General features: G+C 37.1%; 1 protein-coding gene across 6 annotated transcripts in view; it reads right to left on the reverse strand.

Annotated features, from left to right (window-relative positions):
• The window catches only part of EPC1 (enhancer of polycomb 1), a 65,018-nt gene that overhangs the window by 2,007 nt on the left and 44,122 nt on the right, over positions 1-18,889 (reverse strand). For 3 of the 6 annotated variants that reach the window (XM_014248613.2, XM_088052572.1, XM_014248611.2), the window contains 11 exons: positions 18,724-18,872; positions 17,293-17,449; positions 15,820-15,996; positions 15,620-15,709; positions 15,388-15,536; positions 13,915-14,267; positions 8,227-8,310; positions 1,852-1,970; positions 1,684-1,770; positions 858-999; positions 373-739 (listed from right to left, as the gene is read on the reverse strand). In XM_014248613.2, coding sequence (XP_014104088.1) covers positions 373-739; positions 858-999; positions 1,684-1,770; positions 1,852-1,970; positions 8,227-8,310; positions 13,915-14,267; positions 15,388-15,536; positions 15,620-15,709; positions 15,820-15,996; positions 17,293-17,449; positions 18,724-18,872 — 1,874 coding nt within the window. The remainder of the gene's footprint in view (positions 1-372; positions 740-857; positions 1,000-1,683; positions 1,771-1,851; positions 1,971-8,226; positions 8,311-13,914; positions 14,268-15,387; positions 15,537-15,619; positions 15,710-15,819; positions 15,997-17,292; positions 17,450-18,723; positions 18,873-18,889) is intronic. The other 3 variants (XM_005518695.3, XM_014248612.2, XM_005518696.3) reach the window with 3 other exon arrangements.

Raw genomic sequence — 18,889 nt, forward strand, 5'->3', positions numbered from 1 at the left:
GGAACACCTTTGAACATAGCTGGACCAAGTCTACCCTATGCTCATTCCTGGCAGGCTTATTTTTAAAGGAGAGACTTGTATTTAGATTTAGAGTAGTTCAGCCTTCACACAGAACTTAAGAACCAACAGCTCAATTCAACAGTGGAGATTTTTTATTTGCCACAGTACTTTAACATCACAAATTTCTCTTTTGAGCTAAACCTTATTCTTCAACTGGTGACTAGCAGAACAGCCTGGAAAACTTACCAGTGTAAAAATCTGTCTACTCTTGGGATTTCTCCCCAAGTATCCCTTTTTGACCACCACTACACACATTCATTTAAAGCCAGATATCAAATACTAGGAAAACATATGCAGATCTAAAACCCCTACCTTGGTACTGCATCCACAGAGGATGAAGCTGGAACCTTGGGCACCTGACAATTTGTTGCTGCAGCCAGCTTTAAGGCAGATGATGGAACAGCACTTAAAGTCCTAGGTATATGCCGTGCATTGAGCGTGGTAATAGAGTTTACAGTGCCAACTGATGAGGGTACAGTTAATCGAATGTTGTTCCCAATCAGAACCTGAGTTGTTGCAGAATTGGCAGCAGTTACTTGGTGACTCAGTGCACTGTGGGAACTTGAAGTCTGCGTTATATTTGAAGGCTGTAACAAGGCTGAACCTGCTGTTGACAATGAACTTGTATGGACAAGTGCTGTAGGTGTAGTACTACTGAGGTGTAAGCCCTTGTACACTCCTGCAACAGAAAAAGAAAAATTGGTAAGCTCATTTTTCAGGAAACATTCAACTCCAAACAGACATGTCTTCACTGCAAAAATCAAGATGCAATCAAATTCTGTCAAACAGTTGCATACCTGAGGCCTGAAGAATGCCATTCACCCCAATTCCGAGCACCACATCATCCTTCATTTTGAATCCCATTAGCTGTTCTGATGTAACCAAAGCTGAAGCAGCAAATTGAGCACTAACAGAATCCAGTGTCTTGGAAACAAAACCCTAAAAAGAACAATGGTGGCAAATATATGTGATTGATGCTTCTAAACTCTCAGTACTCTCCCCATTTTAAAGCTACACAAAACCTAGTAAAACAAACATCAGTACATCAATAAATCAGAACTGTGGACCAGTCATTCTCTCAGATCAAATCATCAGCATTTGGGAAAGCTAGTTCAAATCTCAACTGTGATTTTTTTGTATTACCATGCACTTTTAGTTCTGTTAAAACAACCAAGGTGATACTCCCCACAACTATTCAAAACACAAAGAAGCTGATTTCCGAAGTTCTATGTAACAACACTGTTTCATGGATCAACCTGTTTCCTGAAACTCCAAACCCAATTCAGACTTGGAGGTTCAGCCTGCAAACAACTTCTGAACCTTTTCATGTGTCCATCATCACTGTAATCTCCCTACACATTTATGAATATTAGACACTTTCACAGCTCTGTGGAGGACGTAAGTATGAGTTAGCTTTAATTAACTAAAATTCTGCTCTGAAAATCCCCCAATGACAAGAGGATAATGACATGGCTGGAGATTTCTGCAATTCATATTTCTAAGGCTTTGAAAATTTCATTAATTGACTGACCCCTTTTTTTTTGTTTGTTTGGTTTTTGCTTTGGTTTTTTTTTTTTTTTTGTTTTGTTAAGAGGGAGCAGAGGCAACACCTGCCACACTCACCTGCAGTGTCCCTTCTAAACACTTTACAGAATGGCTATGATGTAGATTCAGGCGAAAGCCACTTTCCTGTTGGTTAGTTTCAAGGTTCTATGGCAACAGTTGACAATTAGAGATGAACCCTGGTGGGAAACAATGAGGGATAAATCATAGCACAGACAAATCCCTCACCTGTGATGTGTTGGCAGAGGAATTACTATTTGCTTGCTGTTGATGAATTTGTGCAAGCTGCTGTTTCTGCATTAATGCCAGTTGCTGTTGATGTTGCTGGTATTGTTCGGCTGTAAATGCTGAACAAAATATAAAATGAGAAAATACTATATCAAAATATGTAGGAGTTGTGTATATAAACACATCTTTATAAACCTGACCCCCACCCCCCAAAAAAAAACTACCACAGCACGTTCCTAAGAGCCTTAATGCCTTTATGTCCAAAAGGCTGACATCCTCCTAGAAACTTCTGTCCAAATAACACCTTCTCTTTTTGATTGTTTAGTACATAGACTTCAACTGAATTTAGCTCAAGATACTAAAACAGGAGGGGGAGAAAGGAACCAAAATGCAACCAATCCCACTAAAAACTCCTTAAAAACAGATTAAAAAGAATGATTAGGTAGAAATAGCATCACTGTTTTCACCCTGTGAAACTACACTATCTATATTATTAGTGAAATACGTTTATATGCTGAACTTGGAACTGCAATGCACCCCTCACTGACAACTTTCTGAAGGCAGCAAGGACCTACAACTAAGATTTATGTTTTAATTGAAAACATTAAGTTGGACATGCTCACAACTGTGCAGGCTATTTCTGTTCAGTACCTTTTCTTTGTAACTACACATGTACAAGAAACTCCATCAATATGGAATTTCACAGAACCATATCCTTCTCTCTATAATCTTTGAGAGGTGACTCAGTAGTCAGTGCATCACAAATCAGGCAGAATTTTATCCATTTAACCCACAGGTATAAAACTGACATAGCATTGTTAGTACAGATTGACAAAGGGGATGCCCAAAAGCGCAGCAGAATCACTATTTCATTGACGAACTTCAGTGCAAGTAGTTTTTGGTTTAGTTTACTTTCCAAAACAACATGAAATCTCAGTTTTCAATTTACAAACTGAATCAAGATTAGAGTGTGAATGTCTTTGCAAAGGATACAACTTTCAGATTTTCCCTCAATTTTATATTCAGATTGTACAAATGTTCCCAAATACGTGCTGTAAATAGTATTCATACTTCAGGAATGCACTGGAAGTCACACTTTTGGGGAAGTTCGCTACTGCTTGGCAACAAATCACTACCACACTTAAATCCTGTTCACAAACTGAAATCTTTAAGAATCTTTTGTTAATCTATTCCTTCAAGCTTGCTTGCCTGAAGAAAACACATTTGCATCAAAACCATAATAATGTCCTGCTACTGGATACAAAAGGATTCTGAAGATCAACTATACCTCCTGTATAAAACCTGAATAACAAGTCAGTATAAGTGGCTGCAAAACTTGGAAACATAAGAGCGAACACTGCTGAGCATACATTTTCCTGGTGTATTTGTCTTTTTTTGGTGCTCAAATATTGTTTAAACTACTTCTACTATGTATTAGAAATTGCACTGAAATTATTGCCAGCACTTTCCTACTTGAACACTTGAAGCTATAAAATTTTACTCAGCTATTAAAGTCACATTACCTTTTTTCATAAGTAACATCTTTGAGCAAGTAAGGATGTAGCACATACTTATATTTCCATAAGCAACAAATTACTTCCAAATACCTCTACAGTTAAGTATCACTGCAATATTTTAAAATTATTCCTAGGGGAATAGCTTAAAAGTAGTAACCTCCCTCATAAATGTCCTTACTAAAAAAAACCCAAGCCATACAAACTAGAATTCATTGACCAAATACTCAAGGAGATTATTGTTTAATTTATATAAAAAATAAAATTTACAACTTCTTTAGATTTTTTTTTGAGCTGCCATCCAACACAAGTTAAAGCAAGAAATCTTTAGCACACAAAGATTAACAGGTAGAAAGCTGAGCAGCAGAAACAGAGGGAGGAAAATGTTCTGGTTCTTCAGAGGAAGTACTATTCTGGTACTGAGATATACAATTTACTGTTTTTTCAAACCCTAAAATTTAGAATTAACATACATTTAGCCAACACAGTGCCAATGATATTGAAGGTTCCATTTATTTATTATGGTATGATTTCTCAGGGTGGCCTGTGTAGGGACAGGAGCTGAACTCAATGATACTCATAGGTCCCTTACAACTCAGTAGATGCTATGAACAAGGTGTTTTATTCTGCAGTATGGCACTGTAAATATATTACTTAGGAATAGACTGCTCAAGTGATGTAGAAACAACACACAGAATGACAAAGAAGAAAAGGGCAAAAAAGAATACGCTGTACCACCATCTTTGATTAAAACTTCCACCATCACAATCACCTTACTTGTGCCTATTTAAGTGAAATTAGTAGAGCTCATTTCAATGTTCAAGTCCTAAGTATATTTAAGATTCTAGCTATAAAACAGAGCTGAGGTAAATGCAGTCACCTGTGTTGGTTTAACAACCTCCAAAATACTGCTTCCTTTTCTAACAGCAGCAAACAAAGCTTATGGAGACAAGCTGTGTTAGTTTAGGAAAGACTATGCTAAATAATGGCTGGAAGCCATTCTTCTTTCCAGAAGTGACATTTACAAAAACCGTATTTTTGAAATTGTACATCAGTTAATTTCTTTTTAAGCAGCCTAGGACCCTTAGAGCTGTATGCTTCTCACCACTCTGGAAAGTTGTACAGCTCTCAAAGGAAACAAGTGACAGAAGAAGCCCTCTACCACCATCACCCTCCTCTATATTCCAACTTAAAAACAGTACCTGGAAAATACACTCAAGAACAATTTCTGTTTTTTTCAATTTAAGTTAAATACTCAGCAACATTTTTGCTGCTTCCCTTATTAGAAGTCTAACAGACATTTAAAAATACTATTTACAACACTACCAGGGGTTTACTGCAAAACTTTGAATCCGTTGCATCCTGGTTAGAAAGGCAACACTGCTCAAAGAGGGCTGCTGCAAGCAATAGCCTCCTAAAATGATCTGATTGCTATTCTTTTTCCATTCCACAGACAGAGATGCTAATGTACCAGAACAAGTTATAGACTGCTATTACACAAGCCAGGTCCTCCCTTTCCATGCTAGAGAAACACTACATTGAAGTTTTTAATGAGAACATTACTCCTACTATCTGCTAACTATCCAAATCAAAATTTCTTCTGAAGACCTGCAAACTAGGACAGCATTACTTTATTCCTCTTCTGTTAAAAGCCATCATGTACTTTGTTAACACTACCACAGGGTTTCTTCCCCTCCTGCTCTCAGACTACAGTTTACATTACATTTCAGCTGAAAAAATAAGCATACTGATTGGAAGAGAAGTTGTTTCTGAAAATTGCCGTTCCTATGCACGTAAAAACCCATCTGTATATACTGTATATACTTTACATGAAAGTACTTTCACATATTTAACCATACATACTCATTTCCTTCGGCACCCAACTAACTGTGACTGGAACTGGGAAATCACAGTGAAGCACAGTGAAGTCACAGGTGTACTGACTGTGCCTCTACATCTGCAGGTACTATCCTGAGCTTCTCAAAGAACAAGTCTAAATTCAGCTGTCCTTTTTTTAAAGGATCAATTCAAACAGAATTGCTTGTAATGCAGTGTTGCTGCATACAAACATAGCTGCTATTAATGTGCTATGTGGCTTGCAGAGAATACTTTCTGCTTGCCTGCAATGTAGCATTGATGCAACTGGATGGGTGCCAAACAGCATCTTGCTAGCACCAGTTAATCTAAAATAAACAGCAAGTGTCCCTAAAAACCTTCTTCCAAAAATTTTATTATCTCTTCTCATTTTTGTTATTAAAAAGAGAAAGGACACAGCTGAAAACCTTTCAAGTGTGTCAAAAGAAAAATAGTACATGTAGAAGAAGTAGCAAAAATAAATGTAATTCTCTTTGTCATAGACTGCTCTTTATCTGCCTGGAAAAAAATGAGCAGGCAAGCAGCAAGCCCAGACCTTTTCTGAACACTTTAATCAGTAACCGTATTTCTGTTAACTCAGGAGAGTATTGCTACACAACACTACACAAAGTTCCAGATTCCTGGCTTTACTGGAGACTTTCAAGGCTTTAAAAAAAGAAAGCCAAACAACAGCCTGAAGTTTAAAAAGGGACAAAACATAACACTCTGTGGTTAAAGATGACACGTGAGATTTTAAGACAGGTCCTTGCTTCAGTAGCCCCAAACAAAGATGCAGTGCTTACAGACACTTCTCAAACAACACACTCAGACCTCAGTGGTCATGGTTCCATCACACAGCAATGACTATTTAATAGTACAGGATTTAACAAATTAAACAGTGACAAAACACCCAGTTTCATTCATTACACAGAATCACTACACAGTGATGAGCAAAGGAGGAAATCTTTGCCACCACTACTAGTACACAATAAATATTACCATTTCAGAATATCTCAACTGTCTTTCACAGCTAACAGCTGCATCTTGTCACAAAACTTCTACATACTTTCCTAGACACCTTCAGCAATCTATACAAGTCACTTGACTCTAAAGTTAACCTAGCCCAACTTCTTTTCTAACCTTAAACACAAGGAACCCTTTAAGCACAACTCCACCTGAAGTTACTCATATTTCAAGATGGTTATCAGAAGATGGGCAGCTCTTTACCAAGAAACTTGGCTATACAAATGCTTCTTTGTTTGCAGAACACTGTATCAAGTGGTAACATTTCAGTTGAGACAACCTTCAGATTTGAAGTCAGTACATGATGCTATGCTGTGCTCCTGTTCATTTAACAGCTTGGGACACCCCCCCCCCCCCCCGCCAATATTCTGCAACTGTATTATCTGTATTGATGCTATACTTCGGCAGCAAGGAAATGTTTTCTGGCTTATGGACTGCAAAAAGGAATGGAAGGTAGAAGAAAAAACTTCAGTTTTCAGCTGTGAGTACAAGGAATGAAATCCTGTGTATTACTGATACTGACTGACAGGATAAATGACTGCTCAGTATCTCCTTAGTGACAGCTACAAATCTTGTTTTATTAAAAACAGAGCTATTGCACACTGCAATATGAATGTGTTTTCGTACCATCACTTATATGAGTATTTGTACTCTTTGGGATAATTACACATCTATTTTTTGCTTGAACTAAGCACTGAATATCATTTTTCAATTGCATGATTCTGTTTACCTATCAACCAAATTCTATGGGATGGTGATACTTAGCAGGTATTGCTTTTTGGAGCACAGAGTAACAGTGATACTGTCAATGACTTTTCAAAGATGCACAGTTTGCAGCAGTTTTATACTGCAATATACTCTAATAGCGCTCACTGATTGTACCACAGCATTTAACATGCACTAGCCTTACAGTGCTGTAGCTGACATGTAGCTTCTCTGAAAACTCAAGTCTTCTCAGAAGTGGCCAAAACCAGTGATGAGTGAGTGTCTGTGGTGGGGGCGGGGGCTGGCTGTGCAATCTGTATGAACAGATGGGTCTTTGTATCATAAACAGCCACAGCTTCCCATCCTGACTACTGCTGCAAGTTTTACTGTAAGGTCACTCACTTGTTACTCTGCTTCTCTCAAGCAGGAAAATACAGACGTTTTAAAGCTGACCACAATAACCAGTTTCCTAAAAAAAAAAACAGGAAGCATACCCCTGAAAGCAGAAAATCCATGTGTAAGCTCCCGGTCCCTCTACTGGCAATTCCTGTCCATTTCCAGAGCGGAAGATGCTCACTAGATTTGCCAGGCAAACTGCGCAAGCTTTATGGAGTAAACACAATGACCTAGCCAGGGTAAGCTTCTTTTTTGGTTTTCTTTTTTAAATAAAGTTTTAAAAAGTTTTAATACGGAGAGACTCAAACAGCTTAGTTAAACCTTTTGACAAGTGTTTCAGTCCTGCTAAACATCCTAAGAATTAAATAGTTAAATTATAGTAGCTGAAAAGTTGTTCATAACAAGTAAAGTATCTGTTCTCAAGAGAAGAAATGATACTTCAGGGGGAAAACTGAAACATTAAGATTGTATTAGGTTCAAAGAACTTCTCTAATCGATTTATAGAATACTATATACTGTGATCCTTTCAGTGGAGGTGATAACCATTAAAAAGGCAGTTTTGATCAGGCAACAGAATAAAGTTCACTTAACTAAAGCTTCCAAACTTTTTCAGAAATTCAATAAACTACAGAGCTGCTAAAGTGTGTGGAAAGATGATATATCATGTTACAATGTCTTCTTAGGGAGAATACATGAGAGCATCACATCCCTGTTGTATAAGACAACAGTTAGTGGTTACTAACACCAAGTGCATGCAAAGCAAACATCAATCACAATGCTAACTAGTCCAGAACATCACATTTTTAAATCTCTATCTTATGAGACATGTTATTTGGCTTACACTGCCTGGTTAAAGATTTTCTACTGTACAGCAAGTTCTCACCAGCAAATTCAGAAGATTGGAGAGACTTAGAGCCATCAGTGTGATTTAGTATTTGATGCACCAGGCCCAAAGATGTTTCACTTTCTGAAAAGAAGTTCAAGATTGGTTTTACTTAAACATGGCATTATTACACACTATGAGAATATGAATCATTATGCCCTTGACTATGACAACAACAGCTTTTTATTTCAGCCCAATAGAAGTGTGAATCTCCTAACATTAGAACTGTAGGGATTATAAACTAGGGATAAGGTCTATATATGCACTCCCTACTTGGTAGCAGAAGATGGACAGAAAATAATTAATAAGGATTTTTTTTACTAGACATTGAAAGAAAGTTAGAAAACCTCCTATACACTTTTATTTCTCTGCCTATTATTCTTAAAATTAGTTTTCATCAAAATGTCACATGCCAGTACACACAGTTTACTGTGCAGCTACAAATGTGACCCATTTGCATGGGATGCAAAATGTAACAATTGCACAAGCTCAGAGATCCTCCACTTTGGAGCGAAGTTTTACTCCAACTGAATTGCAAGTCAATGAGAAAATCTAGTAAGACTACAAAGTCTCAAATTCTCTGGAAGTGCTCAGGTGTTTTTAAAAAGTACTGACTCTCCCCCTATCCACAGTCACATTTCCCAGACTTAAGAAGCTTTTCCATTTTGTATTTTCTCCTTCAACTAAGTTTAGGATGAGCTATAAATATCTGTTACTCTTGATGCCATTGGTTTTCTGCTAGGATCTCAACAGCTCAGCCACTATTAAATTCCAGTGATAACTGGAAGTGACCATTACAAATTCCAGTATTTTTCATCACCAAGTTTGTCCTGTAATGTGAAAGAAGCATTTCAGAAAAGGGAAAACAGTAACACAGAGCAGTGTTAAGAGTTTCACAGATACAAGGGTTGAATAAAAACATCTAAACACAGCCAGTGATGGCATGAAAGCCACGAAGAAGTCCTTTTACATCGCTACAAGGAATTGCCACAAGGATTAAGGAGCCTCCTCCTGTTTCTTTCTGGGGAAAGGTTGTATTAATATCTCACAACAGGTATAACACCTTAATGATAACATGAAAAAACAGTATAAAATCAGAGTGGTTTGGGTTGGAAGGGACCTTGAAGAGACTCTAGTTCAAATCCTCTTCCATGGGGAAGGACACCTTCCCCTGGAGCTGGTTCAAAGCCCCACCCAACCTGGCCTTGAATACTTCCAGGGATGGGGTTCCACAACTTCTCTCGGCAACCTATTCCAGTGCCTCATCACCTTCACAGTAAAGAATTTCTTCTAATCTAAACCTACTCTCTTTCAGTTTTAATCAATTCCCTCTTGCCCTGTCACTACATGCTCTTGTAAAAAGTCCCTCTCCATCTTTCTTGTAGGCTCCTTTCAGATACTGGAAGGTGTCAACTAGGTCACCTCAAAGCCTTCTCTTTTCCAGGCTGAACATGTACAGATCCATCAAGCAACCTTACATATTTGGGAATTGGAAGCACAGCTCACTACCCTGCTAGATCCCCAAGCATACAAAATTGTTTTTAAAAAGCAGATTAAGAGGTCCAAAAAAAAAAAGCATGCAAGGGGACAACGTTATTTCTATGGAATTCCCACAGTAGAAGTTACTGAACAGCAATGCACAATTTGTATCGTGACCTAAATGTCTAGTTTACGAGAAAATGCAAGGCATTCGACTATACTCTCGGTACCCACAGCTTTTCATATACAGAAATGTCTACAATCCCAAACACAAAACCTAACAATTTTTAGTAAGGCTTCTTCTCAACTCAGTTGAGCAGGCTCCAGTTAACTGTCAGCCTCTTCAGCCCTGCCAGCTTTTAGACACTGCTTTTAAAGGGATCCAGCTTCTGGATGATGAAGGCAGAAAGGAATAGCATGCAAGACTGTTGCCTGCTCTTAGTAGAGCCTGGGAATCAGTGCTCCAATATTTCACTAGTGATAGGTATCTCTGTTCCACTTCCTAAACACAAGGCTGAAAAGGAATGATACATGTGTACAGCTTTAAGTGTCTCCAACTTTTGTTTATGAGATCCAAGCATTCAAAAATGTGAATGCAACATATCCAATAGAAAGTCTCCAGCAGAGAGCTCAGTCTCTAAAGAGATGCAGGTCAAAGATGGTTATTTGTCTGGCAGAACCAAATCAACAGGGAACATGAACACTTCAGCTCCATACTCACGCCTACCGTACACTCCATCTCTGAAGATTATGACTGAGAAACCTGACATTGGCAGCAATACAGGCTCCTTTACTGGACTAATTCTGCTTCTGAACCAAGTTAATTCTCCAAAAAAATAATGCTTTAATGTTCTTGCTTCCTTTTTTAGTGGTGTTCTGAATAACATGTGTTAAGACCTTTTAATCAGCTCTTCTTGCAAGAAGGCAAAGGATACTTTTCCATAATTCTTCAGTAAGATCAGAAGGAACCACACTCTAGACAAATGATGCTACTTGGCCACTTGCTCCTGCTCTCAAAGTCTAGCCTTCAGCACACCAAAAGTGTTCACGTACTTGTAAGGCATTTTAAGACACCCTCTTCTTCGTTTACACACAAAATCTCAATGCAACAACTTCCACAGATCTTTAATACTGAGCACTCTGAAAGCCAGAATCAGAATAAATTACATTTCTTCATGATCAAAGGCACTTCAAAACGTTTAGAAAGTGCCCAGCTCTGGAGAAGCTTCTCTCTGATCTTCAGGATGAAAATCAATGCTCCCTGTAGCCAGAGAATGATATGTTACAGCACAGCTTTTGTACTATATCCTCTCATGAACAGAAGACATGAGATACCACCTCAACTTCATGGCTCTACTGACCATGTATAACAGACCCAATAAAAGTATTTTCCACAGCATGTTCCTTGCCAGCAGCATCTCTACATCATGCAAGACAGAAAAAGCTCAAGACTTTCTTAGTAGGGAAACAAAATAACCTCATGTGATGCCACAAAATAAACATGGCAATATGACCACCTCTGCTGGTCACTACAGAATCCCAGGATGAACATCTCAAAAGTAAACAATACAGTTTGACCACAACTCACAGTAGCAATGAAAGGTAATATGACTTAAAAAATACAGATGTACTAATAAGTGTTTTCTGACAAAAGACCAATTGCCACTTCAAAAACCTAAAAGACAAAGAGAAACAAACCTAAAACATCCACACCCACAACAAACTCCCAGCTTTAAAAACAACTCAGAAAAAGGAACAGGAAAACCCTACAGGGTTGTTAAGCTGCAACAGTAACTACTACAAAAACGTCAGTATAACTGTTAGATACCTGAGGTTCTTTACAGTATTTGCTACAGAAAGAACAAAGAGAGAACTCAGCAGCTGCAGCCCCCACTGACAGGCACCTTTGAAGAAATCAGACTCATACATGAGACATGCGAATACCCCTGTCATCTGTATACACAACGTACCTCACAGAATCCTTTTAGTGAATGAAAAAACCCCAAAAACCATTAAAACCACACTGGTACTGAGATGGAGCAGGTTGTTCTCCTTACAAACACCTACACCTGAACAGGTGATCAGCAGTACACCACATACACGAAGACTCACATATACTCCAATGCCACAAGAATCACAATTAAGATAATAAATAATTATATGGATACAATCTAGCTGGCTCTTGTATAATATAATATATAATAATAATTAATATATAATAATTAATATAAATTAATTATAATATATGGTATAATATAATATAATAACAAGTGACTATCCAAAGACTCTGGCAACCAACTTTCAGTACACCTATGAACTCAGACACCTATATTTTTTTACTGAATGTTTAATTTCTGTATCAAATCCTAGCAAAATTATGAAACTAAACTCCACATCTGTATTTTGAAAAGCTTAGAATATTTAAATATTTTTCACAGATACTAAATCATCTCCACAGAATTCCAAGTACAAATGAATGTAATATACCAGGTACTTAAACTAGTATGTATTACCTTCCCACAGACTTCAATATGTAACCACACAATTAAAACCTTCTATGGGACTCATCAACACAAATAATTCCATTTAATTCCTAAATGATTTAGAAAAATACCCTTACCATCTATTTCAGAGAAAAAACATTCTAAAAGGATGTGTGTGTGTTTATTTATACAGACACACACAGATGTGAGCTTTAAAACTCCATCAGCCAATTTTTCAAATCTACATCATTTTCAAATGTAAAGCATTGCCCATTAATACTTTGCAGTGTATTTTTAGTCTATTCAACACACATTAGTTTTGTTTTCACACTCATCATCTGGCTACCATTTATCACAGTTCAGCCTGGCCACTAGGCAGAGAATGCCCTCTTTCAGTTCTGGACTTGGTTTACTGATTTGAATCAGGGAAAGATCAGAATTTAAACACCAAAATCCACACTAAAATCATAAACCAGAAGAAGCATCAGTTTTAGCCCTAGTACATTTCTAGCAGGAATCATGATGAAAGAAGAAAAGCACGGGGGCAAGGACTTAATCTAGGACAGCATAGAGAGAAAGCACAAAATAAAGCAGCAAACAAAGCTGCTCACTAACTCTACAAATGAAAGGAGAAAGAATTTTCAGGGAAAAAAAACCTCAAAACATGATTACAGGAGGGAAGACATATAATATAGTGGCAAGCAGAAGATTAGAGTTATTTGACACCAGCATAAGAGTCTTAAAAGCAAATCACCAAAACAACCCACAACTTGAATAGTTTATTAGGTACATGCATCTACTCACTGCACTCCTACATTACACCCAGGTTTTCTGATTGATTTCCAAGGCCATAATTCAAAATGGCATGGAAAATATGTTTCTAGAGACTCCTTACAAAACCATGGTGAACTTCTAAGGTTGTTTTTTTTTTTAAAATAAATGATTACGTCACTTAAATCCTCTATAAAAAGATGACATTTGCAGTAAATAACTCATGAATTTTGATGAGTTGGTAATTTCCATTCTAACCATGTAAATACCAGTCTTCCAGTGAGAAGAAGCAAGAGTGATGCTATCCAATAGTGTTCCAATTAAAAACCACTACCACATCACATTTTTTCAGTCAGATCCTCAAATCTGTAATTAGGTTCTACAAGATGTAATCTGCCACTTGCTGACAAGATGTAGAGGTGATTAGTCCAAGAGTTTTGCTAAGCATAAGCAGATGCATCAGTGGAGGTGGGTGGATACTTCTACTTCTTGGCTGGGAAACGGCATTTAAGTTCATTTAAGTTCAAGTAAGAATTCACAGCATGTTGGGATTTTAAATGCAAACATTTTACCTAAACATTTCCCATCACTGCCATACCTTGTACTATAAAAAAATTGATACATAATATTTATATCAACATTTCAATTAATATATTTTTAATTTCAAAAAATCCAATTTTTCAGTCAACTTAAACCCTACACAATATTTTTTCAACTTTCGTATTTCTAAAATTGTAATTACATACCACCATAGCATTTGTATAAATATCAGATGCAGTACACTACTGTTAGCAATAAATCAAATAAATTCAATGTAGCAAAAAAAGATACACATGAAGATGGGCTGTTGGGTCAGGATTGACCACAATGTAAAGTATGGGTGACCTAATGATATTCTGAATTTTCTCACATAAGTTCAAAACTTCTAGAAGCAAGTTTGTTAAAATAAACATACCAATATGTGCTGAACCACTGCTACTTTTACTTTGTATAGAGGTACTGCATGTCTGGGTCCCGGGTTGTGCTGTGCCTGTTCGATTTAAACCCCTGTATAATTTCCTACAGGAGAGTTCATCATTGTCACTGTCATGTAGGGATGGTGTCCGAGGCCTAAAATGCCGCCATCTACATGATTTGATATTGACTAGTATCTGACTGAGGTCTTTTGAGAAAGATTTGTCCGAGGTATTTGTTTCTGAGGTATTGGCAAATTGACTGATTGAAGAGTGTTGCGATGAGGAAAACCTTTCCAAATCCAGATGATGAAATGCATTATCGTAGTCCGAATACGCTCTGTCTAGTAGCACCCTAAAACCAGGAAAACAATGCACAATTAAACAGTGGCAAGAAAATACCAAGAAAATCATCAGTTTGACATGTGTGCTTGTGGATGAGAAGGGGATAAAGAAAGCTACACAAAAGCATTTTAGAACAAGCCAACACACACATACACACTCCCCCGACACGATGTATGACCATCTATTATTTCACAGTAAGTAGTACATTTAGGTATATGCTAGCTTCTACTGTCCTAAGAAGAGCTGAGGTACAACATCACATATATATTAAAGACATTTCAACAACACAGAATTAAAACAAAACAAAAAGACCTAGAGAGTAACACTGCTTAAGTAAAAAGTGATTCATATGTCCTCCTAAAATAGATTCGTTTCCAAAGCCTTACTCCCATATATACTGACTATACTTAAAATCATCCCAAAGCAGTAGGGATGCCACACATTAACTTCCAAATCCCTTTGCATATATCCCTGTAAGAGCCATCAGATCTCATTCCAACTTTGCTAATTAGCCAAGCTGTATTACTAATACGTGAAGAGGTGCTAAGCTGAATTTGAAAGGAAAACCATATCCTTAGTTTTAAATAAAAATTTAATACAAAAGTACTACTTTCTTGAGGACATCACATACTTATACACTTAATCATTTAAAAATTGTTTTCAGTCAAGATTCCTAAAAGCAAAGTGCCTGAAATAATTACTTATTTGATATTTTTCACATTTGAAATTTAACAGTTATAATTTCTAAGCCTCTCTCTCCAAATCACCAAATACTGTCTAAATTCTGAAAAGCATTTTTTTGCAAAATATGATTTTTGCTATCTTGAAATGCTACTATTTGAAGATAGCTACACAAATAACTTAAAAACAAGCCAATCACAACTAAAGATATACATGCATTTTCATGCCAAAAAATGGAAGTGTGAGCAAAAAAATCCCCAGAACTAATTAAGAAAACATTACTAAAACAGCTTCCACTACTGCAAAAAAAAATGGAGACATTACCCAGCTAATCTCCCTGTGACCTCTCAATTTTATTATTTATTTTTTTAATTAAAGTATCTGGTCTTCTTTACATCTTGCTGATTTAATTTTATTTTTATAAACAGCAACAGTTACACATCACTTACCTTCCACCACGGCCAACCCGTCTTCGTGCAAACCCAATACACCTCTGGGGTACAGTGAGGGTGGTTAAGCAGTATCTGTAACGCACATCTCCTAATCTTCCCTCCTTAGGGCTACTCCATGGCCAGTTGCCAGGTTGGTCTAAATGAGGCTTAAAATAATTTTAAACAATTAAACAAGATGTTTTCACACAATGACACTCTGTCTTATGATGCACAAGGAAATTCTACTTACAGCATAGTACTGACAGCCTGCTTTCCTACGGAAGGCAAAAGGACCATCGGGATCATTTTCTTCCTCAGCCTCCGAAGAACCAGACAAAACCTTCAAAAAGGGGATGGGGCAAGAGTGGTGTATGAGAAAGGTTATTAGAAAATTCCTGAGTTTTACTTCTCTCTTTCCCAAAGAGCAGCACAAAATACCAGAGGTCCTACCTGGGAAAGAGGTTCATCATCTGAGCTAGGAAAATCATACTGATTCAAATCTTTAGCATTAAAGACTGGCAGTGCAGCAGGACTTGTCTGTTGAGGAGTAGCAGCAGCCGACGAAGGTAAGACTTTTGGCTTCTTCTCATACTTTCTTTTGGGTCTAATAACATCAGGTTTATCTTGCTGCAAGAAAAATAAAGGCAATGTAAATTTACATGCAGAAGAAAATTACATTAAAACAGGACTTTAAGTAAACTCCCATGTAAGCAAGCTAATGAGATGAACTCATTTCTCTACCATATTCACAGTAAAACATGCAGTTATTTCAGAATGTCTGTTATTTCATTTCCAGAAACTGAAGCATTGAACAAACAACATGGAATCAAGCACTGTTTCCTCAATCTGTGCTAGGTAACTCACTAGCAGTTAAGGTAACAGTGCTGCTTTGGAGAAGGAGACCTAAATATTTACCATGATCTCCATGAGGCATCTTTATTTCCTAGCATTTTTAATTGATAGCCATTTATGCAGTGTCAGGGTATTACTAACTACCAAGAAATGCTCTGAAGGCAAAAAGACTTCTCAAAGGTACCTATAATCTTGCGAAAGTCTAAAAATTAAAGACGTTTCTCCATACTATGCAGTCAAGTTTAAGAGTATTTCCCAAGTTTCCAAGCTGTGAGGCACTTCACTGATAAGCAAGTACACACCAGCAATCACAAGAACAGTTATTTACTACCCATGGAAAACTTGACCGATTCAAACCACCAAGTCAAATTCAGAACAGCCTCTAGATATTCTTCAGTTACAAGTTGCCTTGGTTTAAAATTCAAATTATACCCCAGCAATTATCCTGTGTTACCTGACCTATTTAACATGCTCAGCTGTTCGCACTGTAGCTATGGTTTGTATGACACAAAATTAAAGCCTGCAGGGAGAAAAGTACTTTTCAGCTGTCTAAATCAAACAAGATTATTTGATACTTTACTTAAATATGGAAGCAAAGATATGCAGCAGGGAGAGAATTATCAATGCATCATCTTTTAGAAACAAAACAAACCCCGACTCTCCATATTAAATTAACTACACAGCTCAGAACAATACATGACATTTACATCATTAGTTCAATTTTTGTATAATGTCTAATGATAATTAAAATAGAGTTCTGTTCAGGACATCCCAACCTTATGGACAGTAGTAAAGAAAAATGTTTCCATCCTCCTGAATAAGAACACAATTACATGCGTCCTTTTATCTGTAGATCTGTAGTTTGTCTGTACTTCCTTTACTTCTGTCTTGAAAAATACTGGTCATCTGTTATCCTTGAAACTTCATATGGAACAAAGCCATTTTATTTCACTTGCAGCTTTGCTACCCTATTGCCAGTTACAAAAAGCTTCCTCTCTCCTCCAATCCTAAAATGGTGCATTTTGTATACTTCACAGCATGAATAGTAACTTGGTTATTGACAGTACTTACTTTAACTTTATATTCTTTCAGTTCCATAGCTTCTTGCTGTTTAAAAGAACTGCTGTTAGTCACAGGAATGATGGGAATAGCATAGGTGGGTTTAAGTGGCTGCCGCTGTGCCATGACTTCAGACATGATCTCTCCACTGTAGTCACCCAAATTATACCTGAAATCAGAATAAATTTTATTCGTTGGAATACAGTATCCATCTGGTAAAAAACTGAAAAATGCTAGTTAATGCTTGCAACTTGGGGTAAAGGGATATCCAGTGCATCAGCAATAAGTACAAAAAGTATCAGTCCAGAGGAGACTAATAACACAGAAAAATCATTGCAATGAATAATGATGACAGATAAAAAAAGACAACCATTCTGTAAAGCATCTCCAAAAGGTAATACTGTAAAGGAAAGGAGAGGGTTACTCACCCCCTTCCTTGGGGACTGGTAACATTTAAAGAATTTATCACTCAAAGTTTTAAACTGTGAAGCAGAATGCCTTATTCATGAATCCTCCTTTTGTGCTACGGAGTATTTTCAATAATTACATCCATGAAACATTACATTTCAAGTCCTGTGACAAATGCTGAGTTGAAGTGCAGCTCTCTAATCTGAGTGAGGTATTAGAGTCCCCTATTCAATGGCTTATTTTCTTTAAAAAGCAACTGGAAAAATCTTCATGACTTCTCTCCCCTCTGTTTCTGCTGAAAATGCTCAGGGCCTAAAAGAAGTGCCCTGGTAGAGTCAGTTCAGCTTGTTTCCCTAAAAACCCAGACTAAAAGGTCAGTTCTACAGATTTAAGGTACTGACTAGGAACATTTGCTTTCAAACATGGATACTTAGGCTAGAAAAGTTTATTCAGATTCTAAGTATCAACCAAAAGGACAACTCCACACAAAAATTGTGATCCTCAGTCAACTGGGGAAATGACACTTGCCAGAGCATGTGGCCCACAGCACAGATAACCAATGGCAAAAGAAGCACTAGCTGGAGATGACACTCACATTTAGTACTGTATGAAAGGCTCGCTTTCCTCAAGAGAATATTAGATCAAGCTTTTTTAGCAAAGAATGTAGATCATGAAGTCAAAGAAGAATGTTAATGATTAAAATTGGTCTTAAAAATAGCTGGGATTTCCTTAATACTTATCACACAATTTCAAATGACTTTGCTTGAAACTCTGGTCTCTCTTCTGGTAGAATATACAAAATAGATACTTTCAAATGTATGTATCTACGCACACAATAAAACAATGTATTCCCATAATAGGCAACTTCCTAAAGTTTTATTTATTTTCTCCATAGGCAAATATGAATATGCTATCCTGTAGAAGTGAAACAGTCTGAACTTACTTTAAACATCTCCCACTGTTCAAATATTTGCAGCTATCCAATTATAAAGAAGCTTCCAAAGCTTTCTGCAGCAAATTTTCAATAAATATTACCTCTTTTCCATTATTTCCAGTGTTAAATGCAGCAACTCTCTCTTGCTTTTTTCCCTCCTTTTTATCATCTCCAGGATGGTTACTGCACGACTCAGATCTCGACGCAGCTTCAGCATTTTCTCATAAGAAGCTTCATCATTTTTTCGATTCTGCAGGTACATAAAAT

This window comes from Pseudopodoces humilis, chromosome 1, assembly GCF_049639895.1.
Source record: "Pseudopodoces humilis isolate 2021_Gansu_Grassland_sample_001 chromosome 1, ASM4963989v1, whole genome shotgun sequence".
Lineage (NCBI taxonomy): Eukaryota > Metazoa > Chordata > Aves > Passeriformes > Paridae > Pseudopodoces > Pseudopodoces humilis.